This window comes from Dermacentor andersoni, chromosome 9 (genome assembly GCF_023375885.2).
Source record: "Dermacentor andersoni chromosome 9, qqDerAnde1_hic_scaffold, whole genome shotgun sequence".
Taxonomy (NCBI): Eukaryota; Metazoa; Arthropoda; class Arachnida; order Ixodida; family Ixodidae; genus Dermacentor; species Dermacentor andersoni.
The window spans coordinates 105,058,694-105,077,991 of record NC_092822.1 but is presented as its reverse complement, the minus strand read 5'-3'; the positions used below and the strand labels follow the sequence as shown (position 1 = coordinate 105,077,991).

At 45.0% G+C, this 19,298-nt stretch overlaps 1 protein-coding gene across 3 annotated transcripts in view; it reads right to left on the bottom strand.

Annotated features, from left to right (window-relative positions):
- LOC126527907 (uncharacterized) overlaps positions 1 to 19,298 on the bottom strand; it is a 96,484-nt gene that overhangs the window by 35,340 nt on the left and 41,846 nt on the right. For 2 of the 3 annotated variants that reach the window (XM_072284271.1, XM_072284272.1), the window contains exon 4: positions 1,219 to 7,108. In XM_072284271.1, the coding sequence (XP_072140372.1) occupies positions 4,225 to 7,108 (2,884 nt within the window). In that variant the 3' untranslated portion in view covers positions 1,219 to 4,224. Of the gene's footprint in view, positions 1 to 1,218; positions 7,109 to 19,298 lie in introns of those variants that run through there. The other variant, XM_072284273.1, reaches the window with a different exon arrangement.

The following is a 19,298-nucleotide window of genomic DNA, read 5'->3' as shown; positions in this document are numbered from 1 at the left end:
CCTTGGTTTCAATTCCTATCCCACTAAAGGAACAATAAAGGCATGAAGTGAATCTATCTAGATTGTCATGTTGCCCTTCCAAAAAACTTTACATGTTTTTTAAAAGTGAAGCTTTCCGTTGCAAACCTCGCCGCGTGTCGTGATGTGGGTGCTACGGCCCGACTGTTCTCTTGCCGAATAGGCCAACCAATCACAGCGAAGCATGCGTGCCATTGGGTTCCTTGCAACACCACCAGATGGCGCTCGCCTCCGCGGCGCCGGCCATGTGGGAAAAGACAACCTGAGAGCTCACCTTCGCGCATCTGCAGCAGCATTGCATTAGCCTCTCTAAATGCCTGAATAAAGCCTTCCGTACCAATTTTTGGGCACATTCAAAACACAAACTGCCATTTCAACTGTGTATGTGCTCACACAAAGCATTGCTATATATAGATTCGAACTTTTGTATCTGCTGCAAGGTTTTTTATCATAAGAGATTGCTGAGAAAATAGCGACTAAACAGGTGGCACAATTCATCACCTGCAAAGAAAGGGGTCTGCCAGCTGCACTTGTGATCTCAGAAGCCATGCTGTGCCCGATGCTACTGCCTGCTTTGAATCAGAGGCCCACAGAGAGAGGGCGCCACACTCCTATAAAAAGTTCGAACAGACCAATATGAAAACATTGCACATGCGAGCTTTGCAGAATACAATCGGCAGAACTACATCTTAAAAATAAAACAATGTAACAAAATTCTTTAATATTGTTGGTTGATTATACAATGTAACAAATTTCTTTTATTATCAGTGGTTGATTGTCCAAATTTAACCGCAATATGTTACATCATGGGAGCTGGCACCACATTTTCAGTAGTGGCACCAATGCTGCCCTAAGTTTGTGTCATTTTCTCATGAAACCTCAGAATTCCACATAGGTGACATTTTCAACACCTGGGAGGATGGTGTTGCTTTAGCCTTGCTGAATAACTGCTTTTACCATTTTTTTTTATAGAACACATATTAATTTTTACAGGATTAAAATTCACTTCCATTGGAACGCATGCATCTATTTCCATCCACATAGCAGCTAACAAAACTAAGCATAAGACAATCTTTTATACGCTAGATTGTCTGTAAAGCCATGTGTTCAGTCTTGAGCAGCTGTGCTTCCCCAATTTTAATGCAATATTTCTAAGCCCCATTTCCAAGCATCAAGTATACCAAAAACGACAACAACTGCTTGTGGACAGCATGATAATGAGTTCTTTATTGTACTGAACAATGATGGCTCATGAAATACTACAGTGGAATTATACCGAGAGAGGAGCAGGGGGAGCTGGAGTGCCAGGTGTAGCAATTTTACAGCGGAGTTACACGATTAAGGAGCCACGAAAACACAGTGCACAGTCTGTTGTCTGCACCCTCTCAGGAAATTATTCATTTGATGAGGGAACCTCCTAGAAAATAGCTGATTATGATGATTTTTCTTTTTCTCTCACACGATGTTTGGCACCACCTTCACTCGATGCAAATGTGGTACGCAGCGAGTTCAAGCTATGCAGAAATGAGAAGGGCATTCTCAAAAGCACACACACACACAAACCCTGTGATGCCACTTCTCAAAATTGTGAGGACTGCTTTTGTTTCGACGGATACAATGCGCAAAATACTACTAAGGTGTATGTCTGATCGCACAAATGACAATATCACATATATTTTCAGAACATTTACTGTGAGCATTGCATCCTTCACATAAGGTTGTTTCAAAGGCAAACCTGTGTGTTACATGAGCACACGCACAAAAGAGAATCATCACAGCCAAGTCTTTTTCCCAGGGACCTTGTCCACCCTGCATATGCATATGAACACGGCGCTGTTGACCTAGTGGCTTTCACTCTTGACTCTGCGGTTAGTTGTGACGGTCAGCGCAGTGCCCAAATTTTTTGTCAGCATCGACACTAAGAGGCTGTCTTGTGCAAACGTAGTAACACTGCCAAGCAGACGCAACACCGCACAGATGTTCTGTCGGGTTCAATATGAGCTGCGACGCTTGAGCGGTCACCGGAGCGACACTTTTGAGAGAAGTGTGGCAGGGGTTTCACCATTCTAGCAGTGCGCATACCCCCTGCTTTCCATTAATACAGCGTTAATACAGTGGCCCCCGAGCAGCTATAGCTCTATCACAGAAAAAGAACGAGAACAGTTACGAAGCTATGGCACCGATGCAGCGTGATCAAGCATGTTGCACGAAGGACTAAGGATGTCCACCCTGCTTGGCGGGCCAGTGTATTATTGCTCTGCGAGGAAAGCAGACGGCGAAAAGCATGGGGTAAACACATTGCTGGAATGGCGAAATAACCCCGCCTTTTTTGTTGACAGTGTCACTCCAGCCATAGCTCACGTGTTGCAGCTCTAATGAACGTGACAGTACCTTTCTGTAAAAGTGAAAAGCAATCAGGGTAGTGTTTTTTTTGTTTTTTTATTGATATATATGTGCTCGAGTTGAAAAGAGGAAGGCAAAGCATATTTCTGCAGAAATGTCGCAGTGCGTTTCATTGTAGTGCTTCTGAGCAACAGAGTTTGCTGACATGATGATCTGATGAGAGTAGCCAAGGCCGTCTGACATAAATGCTATAACTGTACAAAGAAGTTTGAACCGTGATGGGGTGTTGTGTATGGGGCAATGTTATGATTTTAGGGAAGAAAAGAAAAAATAATAAGAGGTGTGAAAGCAAAGTGCTACAGGACAACAAGCACTGACTCAATTCAAAAACAGCCATGCTATGTACAACTTTGTACAATGATGTTCTCCTTTTTCCAATGTTGCAGTGGGCCTTTTCTCTCTTTTTTTTTGGGGGGGGGGGAGTCATGTGGGCGCACTGATTTATTAAAAAATAAACTATTGTGCTCAAACAGTGCACAACAGCACAATACTACCTTTTGAAGTTTTGTATTAAACACATGCGCCAATGAGCAACCAATTGTGGATGATAGCTACTTTCTCACCATTTTATTCCCCACAGGTAAATCAATAAGGCAAGGCTAAGACTGCACTACATGAAGAGCAGCACTGCAGCCAGTTCTAGTAAACTTATAGCTTGCAAATACACGTTCATGGAAGGTGTTCAAAGAACAGCCAGAAACATTTCATCGCTGCAACTGAGCATAACTCACTGTTAACAACCACAACTCATTGACGTGCAACGAAAAGGTTTTCACTTTCTCATACAGTTCATGCACAAAACAAGATCAAAATACATGTGTGAAGTCATCTAACTGTAGTTCACAAAGCCCGAATGGGCCAGAAGCTGTGATCATCAAATTTCACGGCTGCCCCAAGAGCTCTTGCTATGCCGTGTTTCTATATATGTCCCAGCACAGAACAGGTGATGCCGCATCACTCATTCTTGCAGCAAAACTGAAAGTCTAAAATTCCAACTACACGCATCATTCTATGAATTGCCAGTGTTCTGTTGGTGTAATGATCCATTAGACTCATTAAAACACGTAGACCAGGGCCCATAAAACGTGCCACCTCATGGCCTATGCTGACTTCACAAAAGACTCAGACTGTTTACATCATGCACATAATGGAATTGTAATGTTCGCTGTGATGCCTCACTACTGTAACATGCCTCGTGCATTAAAACGTTTTGCACTGGGCCCGTCCCACTCAATGTAATTAAACAGTGCGTAGCCCACTCCTGAAAATTTCTGACACAATGAACACTGGGCCATGACTTCACACCAGGCCTCATCAGAGTACATCAATGTTAATGGTCAGACCAACAAAATAATGCAGCACCTATGCACCATGCATGATACAACCTAACAATGACAATGCACAAGTGCAAAAAAAAAAGTCCCAAATAGAAAAACAAACAAGTAGACCCATTCTAACCAACCAATTGAACAATGCTTTTAGCATCGATGCAATATAATGGCCATCACAAGAACCTCGGGCAAGCAGTTGAGAAACAAAAACAAAAATAACCAATCCTCGCCCCCTTTTTCCGCATTTGCTCACCACTTCACAGACAGAGGTCACTGAGGCCAAAGAATAAACACGTACGCAGGCTGTAGTTTCCTGCCTGTTCCAAAGGCAGCGTCCCAACAGGAGGGAGTGGACCTTCCTCGCAACATCTCTGTCTTCGATAAATACGCATTGAAGCTCTATGTAAAAGAGCCAAGGCAACACTAAAAAAGTGCGAGGCACACATGTGTGCGTGCCAGCCCTTCACACTGCTCAGCTCTGCCCCATAATGAGGGGTGCTGATTTATCCCCTTTTGCCTCATGCTGTGTGGTACTCTCGCCGACTCCCTTCTTGCGCCGCTGCCGGCGTCGTGGCGGTGGCGACTTCCCTGGCTCGTCAAGCTCGGCTTCATTTTCCAATGCTAACGATCGGCCCCTCTTGCGAGGAGGTGATGGCGTCTGCTGCTTATCCTCATCATCTGCTTCTTCGTCATCCGGGATCTTGGTGTAACTGTGTTCGATCAGGTGTGGGCTCATTTCGTAAAGCTTGAGCTCTCGTTGTGTTAACTCTAATGTGGGAACCTCGTCGATGGCCATGTCATCCTCGTCATCCTCGTCAGGTACAGACGGAATGTCAGATGGTGGTGGCAGTGGAATTTCGTATGGATCCACTGGTTTCTCACTCTTTGCTGCTAGCTTCGCAAGTGCGGCTTCTCTGATTTGCTTCTCCGTCGGGAATTGCGGCTCTGCATCTGTGCTGAACAGTGCGCCGTCGCCTTTGACGCTCTTTTCGTTGTGCTTCACATCTGGAGACCGTGTCTTGTCCGTCTTGGTGCCCCTTCTGGATTGCCGTTCAGAATCGTGCTTTGTGCCTGGAGACAGTGCTTTCTCTGTCTTGTTGCCCTTTCTGGACTGCCGTTCAGTGTCACGTTTTGCGTCTGGCGACAATGGTTTTTCTGCCTTGGTAGCTCTCCTGGATTGTCGTTCAGTGTCGTCCTTCGTGTCTGGAGACAGTGCCTTCTCGACATCGGCGTGTTTCCTTGACTGCCGTTCTGCTTGTCGTTTACTTCTTTCCCTCACCGGCTTTACTTCAGTTTCGTCTTTTTCCACGACCTTCTCCTTTTCGCGCTCTTTCCTACCTTTCTTGGGCGTAGCTGTTTTCTCCTGAGTGTCAGCTGGTTTTGGGGTAGCCTCATCCGATTCTAACAGTGTGTCGTGCTTATCCTCTGCTGTCTCAGCATTGTTTTCAGGCACTGCTTTGGGACTTTCATCCACCTCCTTTTTTTGTTCACTGTCCTTTCTGGATCGCTTTCCTATGCGGTTAAAGACATCTTCCTCCCTCAGGCGCTTCATTTTTTGTTTCTCCTTAGGCTTGACTTCAGATTTGCCCTCTGACTGGGCTCTCGTCTCGGCCTTGGGGCGGGTCGTGGCCTTAGGTTGTGCCTCACCGGGGGTCTCAGACTTTGACTGAGCTTTGGGATCTGGCTGGGCTTCAGGCTTGGCTTCAGGCTTGGCTTCAGGCTTGGCTTTAGGCTTGGCTTCAGGCTCCTGCTCAGCTCTGATCTCTGATAGAGCTTTAGAGTCATGAAGGGCTTCAGACCTGGCCTGTTCTTCAGACTCAGGCTGAACGTTGGACTCGGGCTGATCATCAAATTCAGGCTGCACATCAGGCTCGGGCTGAGCTTCGGACTTGTGTTGGGTCTCAGGTGAAGCCTGCGCTTTAGAATCAGCTCCAGCCTCAGAGTGAGCTTCAGACTGGTCTTCAGACTTAGCTTGGCTTTCCAACTTGGACTGTGGCTCTGACACAGGCTTTGCTTTTACCTTTGATTTTGGTTCGGCATCATGCTGGCCTTCAGGCTTGGAATCGACTTTGTCCTTTGGCTGAGCTTTGGCCTTTTGATGAGCTTTGGCCTTTGCAGCTTGCACTTTGGCCTTTGGCTGGGATTCAGACTTCGGCTGGGTTTCAGACTGCTGCTTGGCTTCAGCCTTCAATTCTGGCTCTGCTTTGGTCTTAGTAGATTTGTCGTCTCGTTTCTTGATCTTCTTTCCCTCATGCTTTTCTTTTGCCTGCTCTTTCTTGGGCTCGTCAGGTGGTGGAACAACCTTGGCCTCAGCCGCTTTGATGGCAGCCACGTCATCTTCTAACTTGTCCTTAGACTCGGCCTTCTTCTTCTCCTCAGGTGCCGTTTTAGGCTTCACTACTGGCTTTCGTTCAAGTCGGTCAAATTCCTTGAAAAGCATGTCCTCCACCTCTACTATTTTTCGTTTCCTTACACGGCCTTCAGGCTTCTGCGGAGCTTCCTTTTTCACGGGCAAGCTTTTGTCAGGCTTTTTCACCGGGGCCTCTTCCTTTTCCTTCTTCTTTTTCTTTTTTGATGAAACCTTGTCTACAGCATTCTCCTTGTTTTTCTTTGTGACAGGCTCGCTTTTGGGCGTGCTGTCTCCTTCTGAAACAGTACTGGCATCCACGTCGGGGGTGCTCAGTCCCTCCTCCATCTGCTTCTTGTTGTCCGCTGCTGCCGGTGGTATTTGGTCCTCGCCCTTGGCTGGAAGTGGGCTTTCCGAACCCTCATCTGTACCGCCCCCTGCGTCCCCACTTTCAACCTTATTCTCAGAGTAGTTTTTGAGGATTCGCTTTTTTGGTGAAGTGAAATTGAGTCTGACCATCAACTTACGACCTGTTCGTGGCGCTGGTGATGACACCGGCTTGGACCCAGAAGAAGACACCTTCTTTTCGGGGGCAGCCTTCTTTGTTGACTGCGCCTTCTTCTTTTCCACTGGAGTCTTCTTCTCGGCAGGTGGCTTCTTGTCAGACTGCGGCTTCTTGTCAGACTGCTGCTTCTTGTCAGACTGCTGCTTCTTGTCAGGCTGCTGCTTCTTGTCAGGCTGCGGCTTCTTGTCAGACTGCGGCTTCTTGTCGGACTGTGGCTTTTTCTCAGACTGCGGCTTCTTGTCCGATCCCACTTTTTTCTCTCGCTTGGTTGGGGATGGTGTCACCGGCTTCCGTGCTGATGGTGGTGGAGGCAGCCCAGCTGACTTGGCCCTGGATTGCTCCCCTTTGACAGTGAAGTCAAAGTCCGACACCAAAAGCGGGCTGTTCACCTGCTCCAGATAGGCCGCCAACTCATTCCGTGAGCGAAACTTCTTGCCCTGCGGGCTATTGTAAAAAAAAAAAAAGAAAAACAAGCAGAGCAACATTAGACAAAGCATAAAAAGTGTCTCACTACAGAAAAAGCAGTTAAAATTAAATTATGGGGTTTTACGCGCCAAAATCACTTTCTGATTATGAGGCGTGCTGTAGTGGGGGACTCCAGAAATTTAGACCACCTGGGGTTCTTTAACGTGCACCTAAATCTAAGTACACAGGTGTCTTCACATTTCGCCACCACCGAAATGCGGCCGCCGGGGCCGGGATTCGATTCCACTACTTCATGCTTAGCAGCCCAACACCATAGCCACTAAGCAACCACGGCAGGTAGAAATAGCAGTTTTTTTTTTCTGACAGAAACAGGCCCCCACAAGAAATACATTGGTTACTTCTTTACCATTGTGTGTGTGCGACTTTATGGATGCTGAGCGAGAAGAATACAAGAACCTTACGGGCTTGATTCTTTTTCTTAGTTACAACTACTTGAAGAAAATGGACAATGAAGCCAGAAAAAGCACAGGGAAAATAGAATGCAAAATGGAAACGAAAGTGAACAAAAAGAGATTTTGTCGCAAGTGAGAACCAAATTCATATTGTCTGTTATGCATGCTGTGCTTCACTAATTAAGCTACTGCGGTGGCCATCCTCCCAGCCACTTTCTTGGCTTTTTGGGTGTGTGTACAGGATTAGCCCTGGGAGCGTTAGCCAGAGCCACTCCTGGTAAAGGAGGCAGATTACTCCCTTTTAACTCCTTCATATAGTATGCGAGCTTAGATGCAGGCAACTGGTCAACGAATCCTCATACGCACCAAGAGTGCCAAATTTGAGACTTCCAGTGAGAAACAAAATTTTTGACAGAGCTTATACCACTATGAATGTTGATGTTAATGCAATTACCATTGAAGCAACGTAGCGACACACGATGTCGACAACATCGAAATGCATCATGAATGAGGTGTGTATACAGCCAGGCTCCTCTCTCGCTTTCTCGCAGTTTACACGCTGAAGCATCTAGTGCCGCCTCAGTGAAGTCCACGTGTGGAAATATGTTCATACAAGATTGCCTAAGTATATATGATGGAGGTTCGATAGAGCTCAGCACTGGAGAAATTTTAAAGGATTTGTTAAAGAATTTGTAACCTAAGTTCGTCCGATAGTTGGTTTCAAACCATGTTCCCTCAGCACAGTAGCCCGATGTTCTACCCATTAGACCATGGACTACCCAGTGATCAAAGTTGGTAGGAAAAAAGATTAGAGACAAAGATGAATAGCCCGCTGCAAATGCATGCAGTATCCTAAATATGCTAATCACATTAATAAGAGTATCTTAGGGGCTTGATGTTAATGCGATTAGCATTCTTAGTATACTACGTGCACTTTGTGCCAATCTACCCATCTATTTACCTGTGCCTAACCCCTTTCCTGTCAACTTAGGTCACAGGGTGGTAGTGTCTGCTCTACTGGGCAGAGCATCGGGCAGCTGTGCTGAGGGAACCAGGTTTGAAGCCAACCGTGAGTACAACTTGAGTCATTGGCTATGCGATAATGGGTAAGTGCCACTGTTCAATTAACCTCTTTGATGCCAACTTGGTTTTTGTTCTTCAACAAAAACGGCTTTAAAATTATTCTCCCATATCACATATCACAGGCAATCTTGCCTGAATATATCTTCATACATGCACATGCTCAGACTTTCCTTGCAGTGCCGCTACTAGATGGTGCAGTGTGTCCAGAAAAGCTCAGAGAGGAGCCCGGATGCATACTCGCCTCATACATGACCTATTTCACCTTTGGCAATACAGTGGGTTGCTACACTGTTCCAATGCTAAATACGTTAGCATCGACATGGGTTTTGCAGGGTTTTTGCCTGTTAGTCACAACCATACAAAGACAGACAATGAAGCCGAAGAAAGCATGGGAGAAAATTAATTGCTACATTTAATTGAATTGCTCAAATAAGAAGAAGAGCGGAATTAAAAGCAGACAAAAAGGCAACTTGCTGCCGGCTAGAGCTAAATGAACATCTTTCATATTATGCGTATGGTGCTTCACCAATTAGGTTTTCACGGTGACCATCCTCCCTTTCACTTTCTACGGTATTTGCATATGCAAACAGGATTAGTCTTGGGAGTATTAGACAGTGCAGCTCACAATTTATGACAGAATGCATGCACAAATCAGAAGGCAGGATGCGTGAAAATGATAACTGCCAAGCTAACCAGAGACAAGGGTTTTCTTACAGAGCTCCCGTCGCACGAAATTTTTACCAGAAACTTGACAAGAGCTATTTAGACAAAATAGCACCTTGCTTATGCATGGCAAAGAGAACTGCCAGTTTGTTATTTTTTTTTGCCCGTTAATATGTTCCCACATGACAAAATTTCCTGGCAAGTTTTTTCCCAACTTGTTGCAAAGTATTCATCAGGCAGTGCATCTCGCAACTGAATGCGTCCACATCAAGTGTGCCAAACCTCAACTCGCACATTACAAGCAACGCAGCAAAGCTTTCATGTTGCCATGGAGGCTTCGCCACAGTGCTCCGACTGCTGGAGTAATGCAATACTGGCATGCAATCGGTTTTCGCTTGTGCTTAGGCACGCAGCTAGACCATCCCATATAACAACCACGGTGTAAATGAAAAAGGTCTTGTACTTAAAGGACATTATTACAATGCTAATTAAATTTTCAAATAACCAATTCTTCATGTGGCCACAAAGCAAGTGTATTAGCCTCATGTGCGAACGACCGTGGCACTCCGAACGGAGCTTCGGTGACGTCAGACGGGGGACTCGCCTTTGTCGTCTGCTATGCTCTGGCTAGAATAGAATTTCATGCATTTCCTTGCGCTCTGACTGCTTGTTTGCATAGCATGGCACTCTTCTATTACTTTATGTATTTTTTTCTAGAGTTTGTGTAGTAAATGTCAGCGTTAGGATGCGAACATAGACCCTGCACCTCCACCACTTATAGGACAACGCCCGGTACGAAGGCAGATCCCTTTTATTTCAATGCAATCGCGCGAGCCAGTAAGCTAGTACCAACAAGACAAAACAATGATGATAACTATGAGGATGAGTATATACAGACGATGATGATGCACTACACAGTTTGCACCCACAGTATATTTAAAATATCTTCCATACAACCTCCGGATGTGGAAGCCCGGTGGCTACAGCATTGTGCTGCTAGGCTCGAGGTCGCTGATTTAGCTCTGGGTGTGGTGGCCGCATTTCCATGATGTCGAAATGCAAAAATATCCATGTACACTTATATTTCAACGCACATTAACTCTTTCCCTACCATGGGGAAAATAGGTGTGTTTTGTAGGTTAGGCCAGATTTTTTTTTCTGAAGGAACTACTGCACTCAGCATTTTATGCAATACCTCACAATACGTCACAAGAAAGATATAAATTGCCAAAATCAAGATTGCTTGTACTTACTAATTGAATTAAAGAAATGATAAATTAATGGCAATGAAAATTGATGAAAAACAACTTGCTGCAATTGAGCTCAATCGGTACAGCATCGCACGCATAATGTGAAGATATGGGATCGTTCCCCACCTGCGGCAAGTAGTTTTTTCATCCACTTTCATTGTCATTAATTTACCATTTAAAGTACAAGTAATTTTCCCTACGTTGTCCTTGGCGCCTTTGTTTGTTGGCTTCTCATGATATGATAAATGAAAACTGTGCTCCTCGGTTAACTCCCTTTCTTCTCGTTTGAAATCAAGATTGTGGGATAGAATTGAACAAATTTTGTAAAGACATGCTTGTATCTACTAAAAAAAAATGTAACAAAAATTATAATATATACAAAATGTACTGCAGTCTAATTGGCACTATCTCTGAAAAAAATCAAAATCTTTCATTGAACAGGTATTCTACTACAAAAATTTAAGTACAAGCACTAGAGTTTGGCGTGCCAGGCTGCGGCCGTCAATTTTCCGAGCTGGCTTGAGTCATTGTCGGTCTCAGAGTCAAAGTCCGACGAAGAGGTAGCATCCTCAGACTCGCTGCTGCTCAATCCATTGATACAGTCAGCCACAAACGCAGCAAAATTGCGAGATCTGCAATCTTTCAAAGTGTACACGCCGCTCCCGAAGGCGGCCATTTTTGCTTTCTGCTTTGACGATCACCAAGCTTCGGAGTGTGCTAAAAATTAACGCTTGGTGGGGAAAAGCAAACTGCTTAGAAAAGAAAAATATAGTTCGCCTCCTTCCCGTCCTACAGCGTAGAGTGTCCATGAACGGCGCAGAAAGTCTCGAAAGCGGCATTTCAAATCTTTGATAGCGGGCGGCCATTTTTACTTTTTACTTTGACGAGCACGAAAACTTTTGAGCACGTACAAAAATCACTGCCTGGGGGGAAAAGGGCAAACTGCTTAGGAAACAAGAGAATAGTTATCCTCCTTCATGTCCGATAGCGCAGTGTGTCCATGAGCGGCGCAGAAAGTCTCGAAACGGGTGTTTCAAATTATAGTTAGTGGGCTAGCGATGCCCAATGGGCGTGGAACGGAAAGAGTTAAAGAACGCCAGGAGGTGGAAATTAATCTGGAGTGTTTCGCTATGGTGTGCCTAATAATCATAAGGTGGTTTCGTCATGTAAAAGCACAGAATTATTCTTTTGTAATGTAAAAAATGCTCTTTTTTTCATGCAAGCACAGCCCTTGCAGGCTGAGACACGATCTTGTGACTCAGTCATAAAACACTGTGCCGAGTGAGTAAACGAGAGCCTATGCAGCTTTGGAAGTGAAGCACGATTGCAGGGCTCATTCACAAAACTTCACTTTGACTAAGCAGCATTGTAGTTGAGTACAAATTTTGCATTTCACTCGTAATTTAAGTCACTTGGTGTTGCATATATAAAGCTATTTCTGGCAATAAAAATCTGATTATTTCACTGACGAGCAGTTTATCTCGAAAATTTCAGCATCGGCGAAGATTTCCCTCAGCCCATTAGATTTGCTCGGGAATACCTTATCGCTTTTGCCAAATCGAAATCCACGTATTATTCTCTGCGCTTCAAGACATTACACAACTGGTACCAAACGATACGTGTTTGGCCATTCCACAGCATCGGTTAAGAAAATATTGTAGCAATTGCCCCTTCATCAACATGTGTCTCCCTGCGCTTGGCTCGCGCCACGATCAAACTTGTTGCTTTCCTCTATCTTTACTCACATACGGAGCTTCATCCCAAAACATGACATTATTTCTAATCTGGTTGTGTCTTTTTGCAGCAACCTTCTAATATTAACGGAAACATGACTTACAGAAGACGTAACAGACAGTGAGGTGCTCGCCAACCTACCAAATTTTCAACTGTTCCGAAACGAACGCAGGGGCACGAGGGGAAAGGAGTACTTGTCACTGTAAACAAAGATATATCCTGTACATCTGTTAACATTGTGTCCGATCTTGAAATCCTATGGCTTAAATGCCATGCTGCAACTCATTCAGTTTTAATAGGCATTTGCTATGGCCCCCTCATAGTGCTTCAGACTTCTCTTTCCAGCTGAATAACATCCTAAGTAAAAAGACAACCGAACACCCCAACATGCATGTAATTCTATTTGGAGACTTTAATTTTCTTAATATTGATTGGTTAAGTCGGCCTGAACCAGCGGCTACATCAAGGGAATCGAACTAGTTCCTTGAGGTATGCCTCAACCTTAACTTATCCCAAGTGCTCACAGAACCAACCAGTGTCACCGGTAACTGCCAAAATTTTCTAGGCCTCGTCTTCACAAGTAATCCCGAGGGCGTATCATCCATAGCGTATCTTCCCGAAATCAGTGACCATAAAGTCATTCATGCTGACATCGTAATTAAACCCGTTTTGACCTAGACTGTTAAAAAAACAGGAAAAATAAAAACACCTCTTCCGCGCAGCTAAGTGCCCTAACACCCCTGATGCATGGAACAAATACAAAGCCGCTGAAACTGCCTATCGGAAAGCTATACATCACGCCAAATGCTCATTATTTCATTCTGATATGCCGGACATGCTTAAGAACAATGAGAAAAAATTCTGGCAAGTCTTAAGCCCACAGGACTCGCGCACTATTACCGTGTCGAATGAGCCAGGTGACTCTAACTGACGCTGAATGTGCTCATATGTTTAACACCGCCTTTACATCAGTTTTTACTCAAGAAACTGAACTGCCATTTTCTATTCCCCATGCGAACTTTGAATGTACCATGCCACCTATTACATTTTTTCCATCTGGCATTTCATCCCTAATAGACAATATCAAACTTTCATCGTCAGCTGGTGTGGACATTACGTCAAAACTTCTAAAAAACACTAAACATATTTGTGCAGCATATCTCTGTCTACTATTTTCACAGTCAGTTTCAACAGGCTTGCTGCCTCCAGATTGGAAACACGAAAAGGTCGTCCCAGTCCACAAATCAGGTAACGAACACTCCCCATTAAATTGCTGCCCCATCTCATAACCACTGTACCCTGCAAAATCCTTGAACATATGTGTGATCATCTACACACATATCGTGGACTTCCTTGATGCTAACTATTTTTTTCACCGCAATACATTGCATATGCTTGACCCCGTAACACTTCTCTAATGCAGTGAAGCTGACTTTCAGAAAACTGCATCATGCAACATTTGAGACCTTTGCCGTGCTTTCTGCGCTTCAACGAGGATTATGAAAGTGGAGTCCATGCCACTGCCGACAACAGGGAATCCTTTAAATGAAAAATACTGCATCGAACAGCAGAAAGCTTGATAGAAAACATCCAAGCAGCTAGGCCTAACGATAGCCCAAAACGACTACTATGGCTGCCAGTGAATCTGTGAGTGCTGGTTCGAGGTAGCGAGATAGTCAACATGGCTGTGGTGATGGCTTCCATTATTGCCCTTTTTGGAGCTGCAGTCACAGCAAAAAGCCCAGAAAACTTGATGATGACGAGTTTCTTTGTTCAAAATTTCAGAAGTCATTACACAATGGCTCTATGGGGCATGTGGCGTAGCCACGAAAGAGCCCAAATTATCAGGCATGTACGAAAAATCGGTCACTAACTGTATAATAGTGAGTATTTTGAAGATGACCACAGTAACGTATCTGAAAGCTTGTGAAACAACTCTTTTTTATTTACTGCACAAACCTTTAGGACCAACCTCGTATTCACGGTGATGGGTACTAGTACTGTGAAAAAATTTCAACGATTACGGTACTCCCTAATCGTAAATTTGAGTGCAGCTCTATACGTGTTTTCATTTCGCGATATAGTGGCTGGTGTGGTCAATCTGTATTGTGGAGCATGTTGCTAACGGAGCGAAGTGTAGTGCGATTGCCTCACAAATAGGGAGACCACGAGAAGCAGCATGTGGGTGATGCGTGGGCGCAATTCACAGCAGCCGCTGCAAACAGACCTCCACTCATGCAACACTTTGTTCCATACAGACGACGCACGCTACTCTGGCAACATGTCATAGGCATTGCCGCCACAAAACCCATTTTGTGCGGCACTATGCTTTTCTTCTCGTGCTTTCGCTGCACCCTCCTACTCCTCCGGTTTCCTCCTCGCACTCTCTTCGCTATGGCAGTCCTTTATCGGCCACTGTGCTCCGCATTCACTTTCATCTTTCACTGTGCTCATTCACTTGGTTACAAGGGATAACGCTTCCGCGCACTGCAGGAACGGGTTCTTAAGAGCTGCGCTCTAAAATTATGTGAATGACAAAAGAGCAGAGAACACAAGCGTTGACTTCCAACTAAAATTTTACTGCGCAAATGCTCAGTAAATAAACGTACGGATCTCGTACAGCACATAACTGTTCAAAATGGCATGGTGCATGAACAGTCATTGAATGAGAAGTTGCCATTAATAGTATTGCACTGAATTTCTTCTAAATACAGGGGTGTCACTTTCATCTGGTGGAACTAAATACCTTGTGATGTATGCTACTCTGGTAGATGAAGAATCCTGACTGGCTTCCTTCAGAGTTCAGGTCTGGGACAACATAAAACTATTCCAATTTGGTTTTATTCCAAATCTGCCATTAGCCCTGTGTGATAGGTCGAAATGGCTTGGGCCCCACCCATATGAGCTGGGCCCAAACTATTCTGACCTATTACAGAGGGCTAATGGTGGATTTGGAATCAAAACAGATTAAAGTAGATTCAAGTTATCCTGGCCCAAATGTTAAAACTTGCTAACGCACCCAGCCGAGTACTTTGACTTCTCTATGATGGTGAAGGTCCATCTAATTTACAGTTCAGTGTGAGTAGAGCACAAAGCAACATGCTCTATTTGATATGTCCTATTGCACTCTATCCAGGCTATCCAGGACTGCCAGAGATGCCACATACGCAATGACCATTGACTGAACGCCCCACCTCAGGCAGTACTGGACTTTCAGGGATAGATAATCGAAGAGGCCCACTGACTCATATTCGCTCCACAATCATGGTGCAAGTGTGGAATAGAATGTTAGTGTGTGACGAAGGGAGTGAGCGTACGTGAGTATGGATGGGAGGGCGATGAGTTTGAGTGGCCATGGGTATTAAACAGGAGCGAGTACCACTTAACACAAGTGCCAACAAAAATTGGTGACAGTAAACTTGAGTTACATGAGTGCCAATGAACCTAAGTGCATATGTGAGTAGGTGCCAGTGATGGGGAATTGATGAGGGTATGAGAGTGAACAGGTGCTGGTAAGTGTGAAAGGAAGTAACTGTGGAGGTGAGTGAGTGATGATGCGCATGAGTAAAAGTGAGAGTAAGCGCCGACAAATGTTAGTGCATATGTGAATGAGCGAGTATCTGTTTATGCTGCTGACCTATGCATTGCACAGGACTATAATATGGTCGTTCCAAATTGAGCACTTGGAGTATAGATGGTTCTCACAGAGTGCCAGGCTCCGACTAATAGCTTCAGACTGTTACGACATTTATGCGAGTGCAGGCAAGATATCACCAAGAAATGGCTAAGTGATGTTGGCAACCATACCTAGCAATTGAAGAGTCACTGCAGCCACAATAAGGCCTAACCAGCACAACAGCTGGGCTAGATTGCATGCGTGCCGTATCGATGCATTCCACACTGGCTGTACAAGCTGTTTGTTGTGGTAGTGCTTTACTGGGCGTGGTGTTCTAATGTCGTGCTGTGAGCTGCTTACATTCTGCAAAGGTAGAAAGGTGTCACCACGTGGTTATGGTGAGTGGAGAGAATGAGAACAAAAAGTCAACACAGCCTGGCTGGGCTCTCTTCTATCTCCACTAACATTCTGTATCTTTGTAAATACATCTTGTAAATTTTAATGTGTGTAACATTTGGTGGAAGTGTGAAATACCAGACTTCACAACAGAGCTCTACAGCAGACCTCACATCCAGCTAGTGACCATGCCTTCTGGGAACAACATGTTGTCTACCCAGTATGTTGGCGTTTCACATCTGGATGACCCCGGTAGATCCTCTGGTCTTGAACGGTATTGACGTAGCAGGATGGCTGAGCATGTTTGAACAAGTCAGCAAGTGCGGGACCTGACCATAATGCCAGCTAATGTCATTTTCTACTTGGACCAAACCCCCACTGCATGCTTGGTTCCAAACCCATGAGAAGGAACTCACTAGGTGTGAGCTGTTCAAACAGATCCTGTCTGACTTTTTGGCAATTCATATCGTTGATAGCTGCCAAGAAGGAGCTTGCTACATGTGCCCAGACAGCTACTGAGTCATACTTCTACATCTAGGATGCCCTGACCTTTTGTCCTAATATCGACATGTCTGTGGAAGAGTGACAAAGTAGGACGTATAATCAAATGCATTGTGGATGACACTTTCAGACTTCTAGTTTTTATCCACATCACTACTGCCGACACCATCACAAAATAATGCCGCCCGCTTTGAGCTAGGGAAAAACTGCCAGGTCCCCCATCAGTTTTAAGTTTTCACGGATTCTGAATACTGCTGTGACATCCTCCTGCATCCACCAACACAGCCTACAGGCCACATGCAACAATGTGACTTGTATTGTGTGTCGCGGATTCCAAGCTTTTGTTTCCTGCCTCATCCTAGCAGATGCCCTGGGACAACTCTGATGCAAGAATATCAGTAAACCATTTCATGGTTTGCCAGGAAGTTGCTCTAGAAAGTTGCCAAGTTGTACCTCCCCATTGTCTGCTCTCTTGATCGCTCTGAAGCCAGTACGACTACATCTGTGACTATGCCCTACTGTAGCCCGCCCTTTGCTTCCCGTTATTGAATCTATCTGAATCAAGTACACCTGACGACAAGCCGATCTGTTTCTGCTGGAGCTGACTTGGTAATGTCTTCCAAAACGCCTTTTGTAATCCCTCCATTTTATCCCGAAGTGCCTTACCCCACCGCTTCCGCGCCGCTTCTGACACCTTTACCGCTGACTGTCATTACGATCGCTTGTGCCCTCGCCACAGCATCGTCAGCAACGTCCACCCCAACTTCGCTGCTCTACTTTGCTGACGTACCCATGACCGAGCCGCCGGAAAATTAGACGATCCGGCACCTAGAGGTGGAGCTGCAATGTCCGATTTGCCGCAACATCCTCCACTGATGCTATGAACAATGCACCACCTTCTAGATGCACACCTGTCAAAGCACTTGCTGATACCAGGGCCCACATCTCCATTATGGGCTTCTACTTTCGCTGCCACCTAAAAAAAATTATCACACCTGTTATCACTCAAGTTGTACGCATCGCCGACGGCAGCACGGTTGGTGTGGTGTGAATGTGTACTTCCCGCGCGGACACTGCTGGTCGCCATACTGTCATCCTTTTCACCATGCTTACCCACTGTTACCATGACCTGATACTTGGCACAGACTTTCTCTCTGATCATTCTATGCTCATTGATTATTCTGCAAGTACTGTCTGCCTTGAACTGCCTCTCCTTTCTGGTTCTCCTGAGCTCTGCCTAAGTCCTACTGATTTTGCTTATGTCCCACCACAGCTCCTGATGTACATTGTACTGTCGCTTTCGCTGTCAGTTTTGGATGGTAATTATATTGCTGCTCCAATCGCTGCTGTTCTCACGCGCGTCACCGTCCCTCATACCATACTGACTGTTAATGACAACATATGTGCCTTACCAAGGTAAATTCTGGCCTCTCAAAGCAAGTACTGCCACAGGGAATATTCCTGGCTACAATCAGTGCTTTAGCAGATCGATTATTTGAGACTTCTGTCGTTGACGGCTCCTGTGAGCTTTTTAAGCTTACCAGTTGTTCTGACAACACTGCAAAAACTATTGCTGCAGAGCTCTTTCCTGATGAAGCTGAAGCTGTCTGTCTGTAAATGATTGCTTTCTTATAGAGATATTTTCAACTTAAATGACCGTTCCTTGGGCTAGACATCCCTTGTCAAACATATCCATACTGGTGATGCTCAGCCAAACATCGATGACCCTACCGAGTTTTAGCCTCGGAGCGCCAAGTCATAAAAGCAGAAGTCAACAAGATGCTAGCAAAAGACATAATTTAGCCATCATCAAGTCCCTGGGCGTTACCTGTCATGTTAGTCAAAAACAAAGACGACATGTGGAGATTCTGCGTTCACTATCGCCGCCTCAAGTGCACTACAAAGAGACGTCTGTCACTGCCTCGTACAAACGATGTCCTTGATTGTCTCTTGATGCCCAGTACTTCTTGTCCATTGACCTTGGTCCAGGTATTGGCAAATTGCTGTGGATGATCTCGATTGTTAAATGACAACCTTTATAACACCAGATGGACTTAATCAATTTAAGGTCTCAATCAATCTATGCCCTTTGGCTTAGGTAATGCACTGGCCATGCTTGAGCGCATGATGCACTCTTTACTTCAAGGGCTTCATTGGTTGACTTGTCTTTGCTACCTGGATGACGTTGGTGTTCTCGTACACATTCGGTGCACACCTTGAATGCCTCTCAGCCACTCTTGGTGTTTATAGCAAGGCTAGCCTGTAGCTCAACACGAAAAAATGCCATTTTGGCTCCCATAAGATAGCTGCACTTGGACATGTTGGTGATGCTTCTGGAATCCAACCCGATCTGGGAAAAATTCATGCCGTCAAAGAATTTTCTGTGCCACACTCGGCAAAAGGTGTCCAGAGCTTTATAGGCCTTTGTTCTTCTGCCACATGGTTAAACATTTTGCCACCATAGCATGGCGTCTTACAGGCCTCCTCAAGAAAGGTGTGCCTTTTTTATGGGG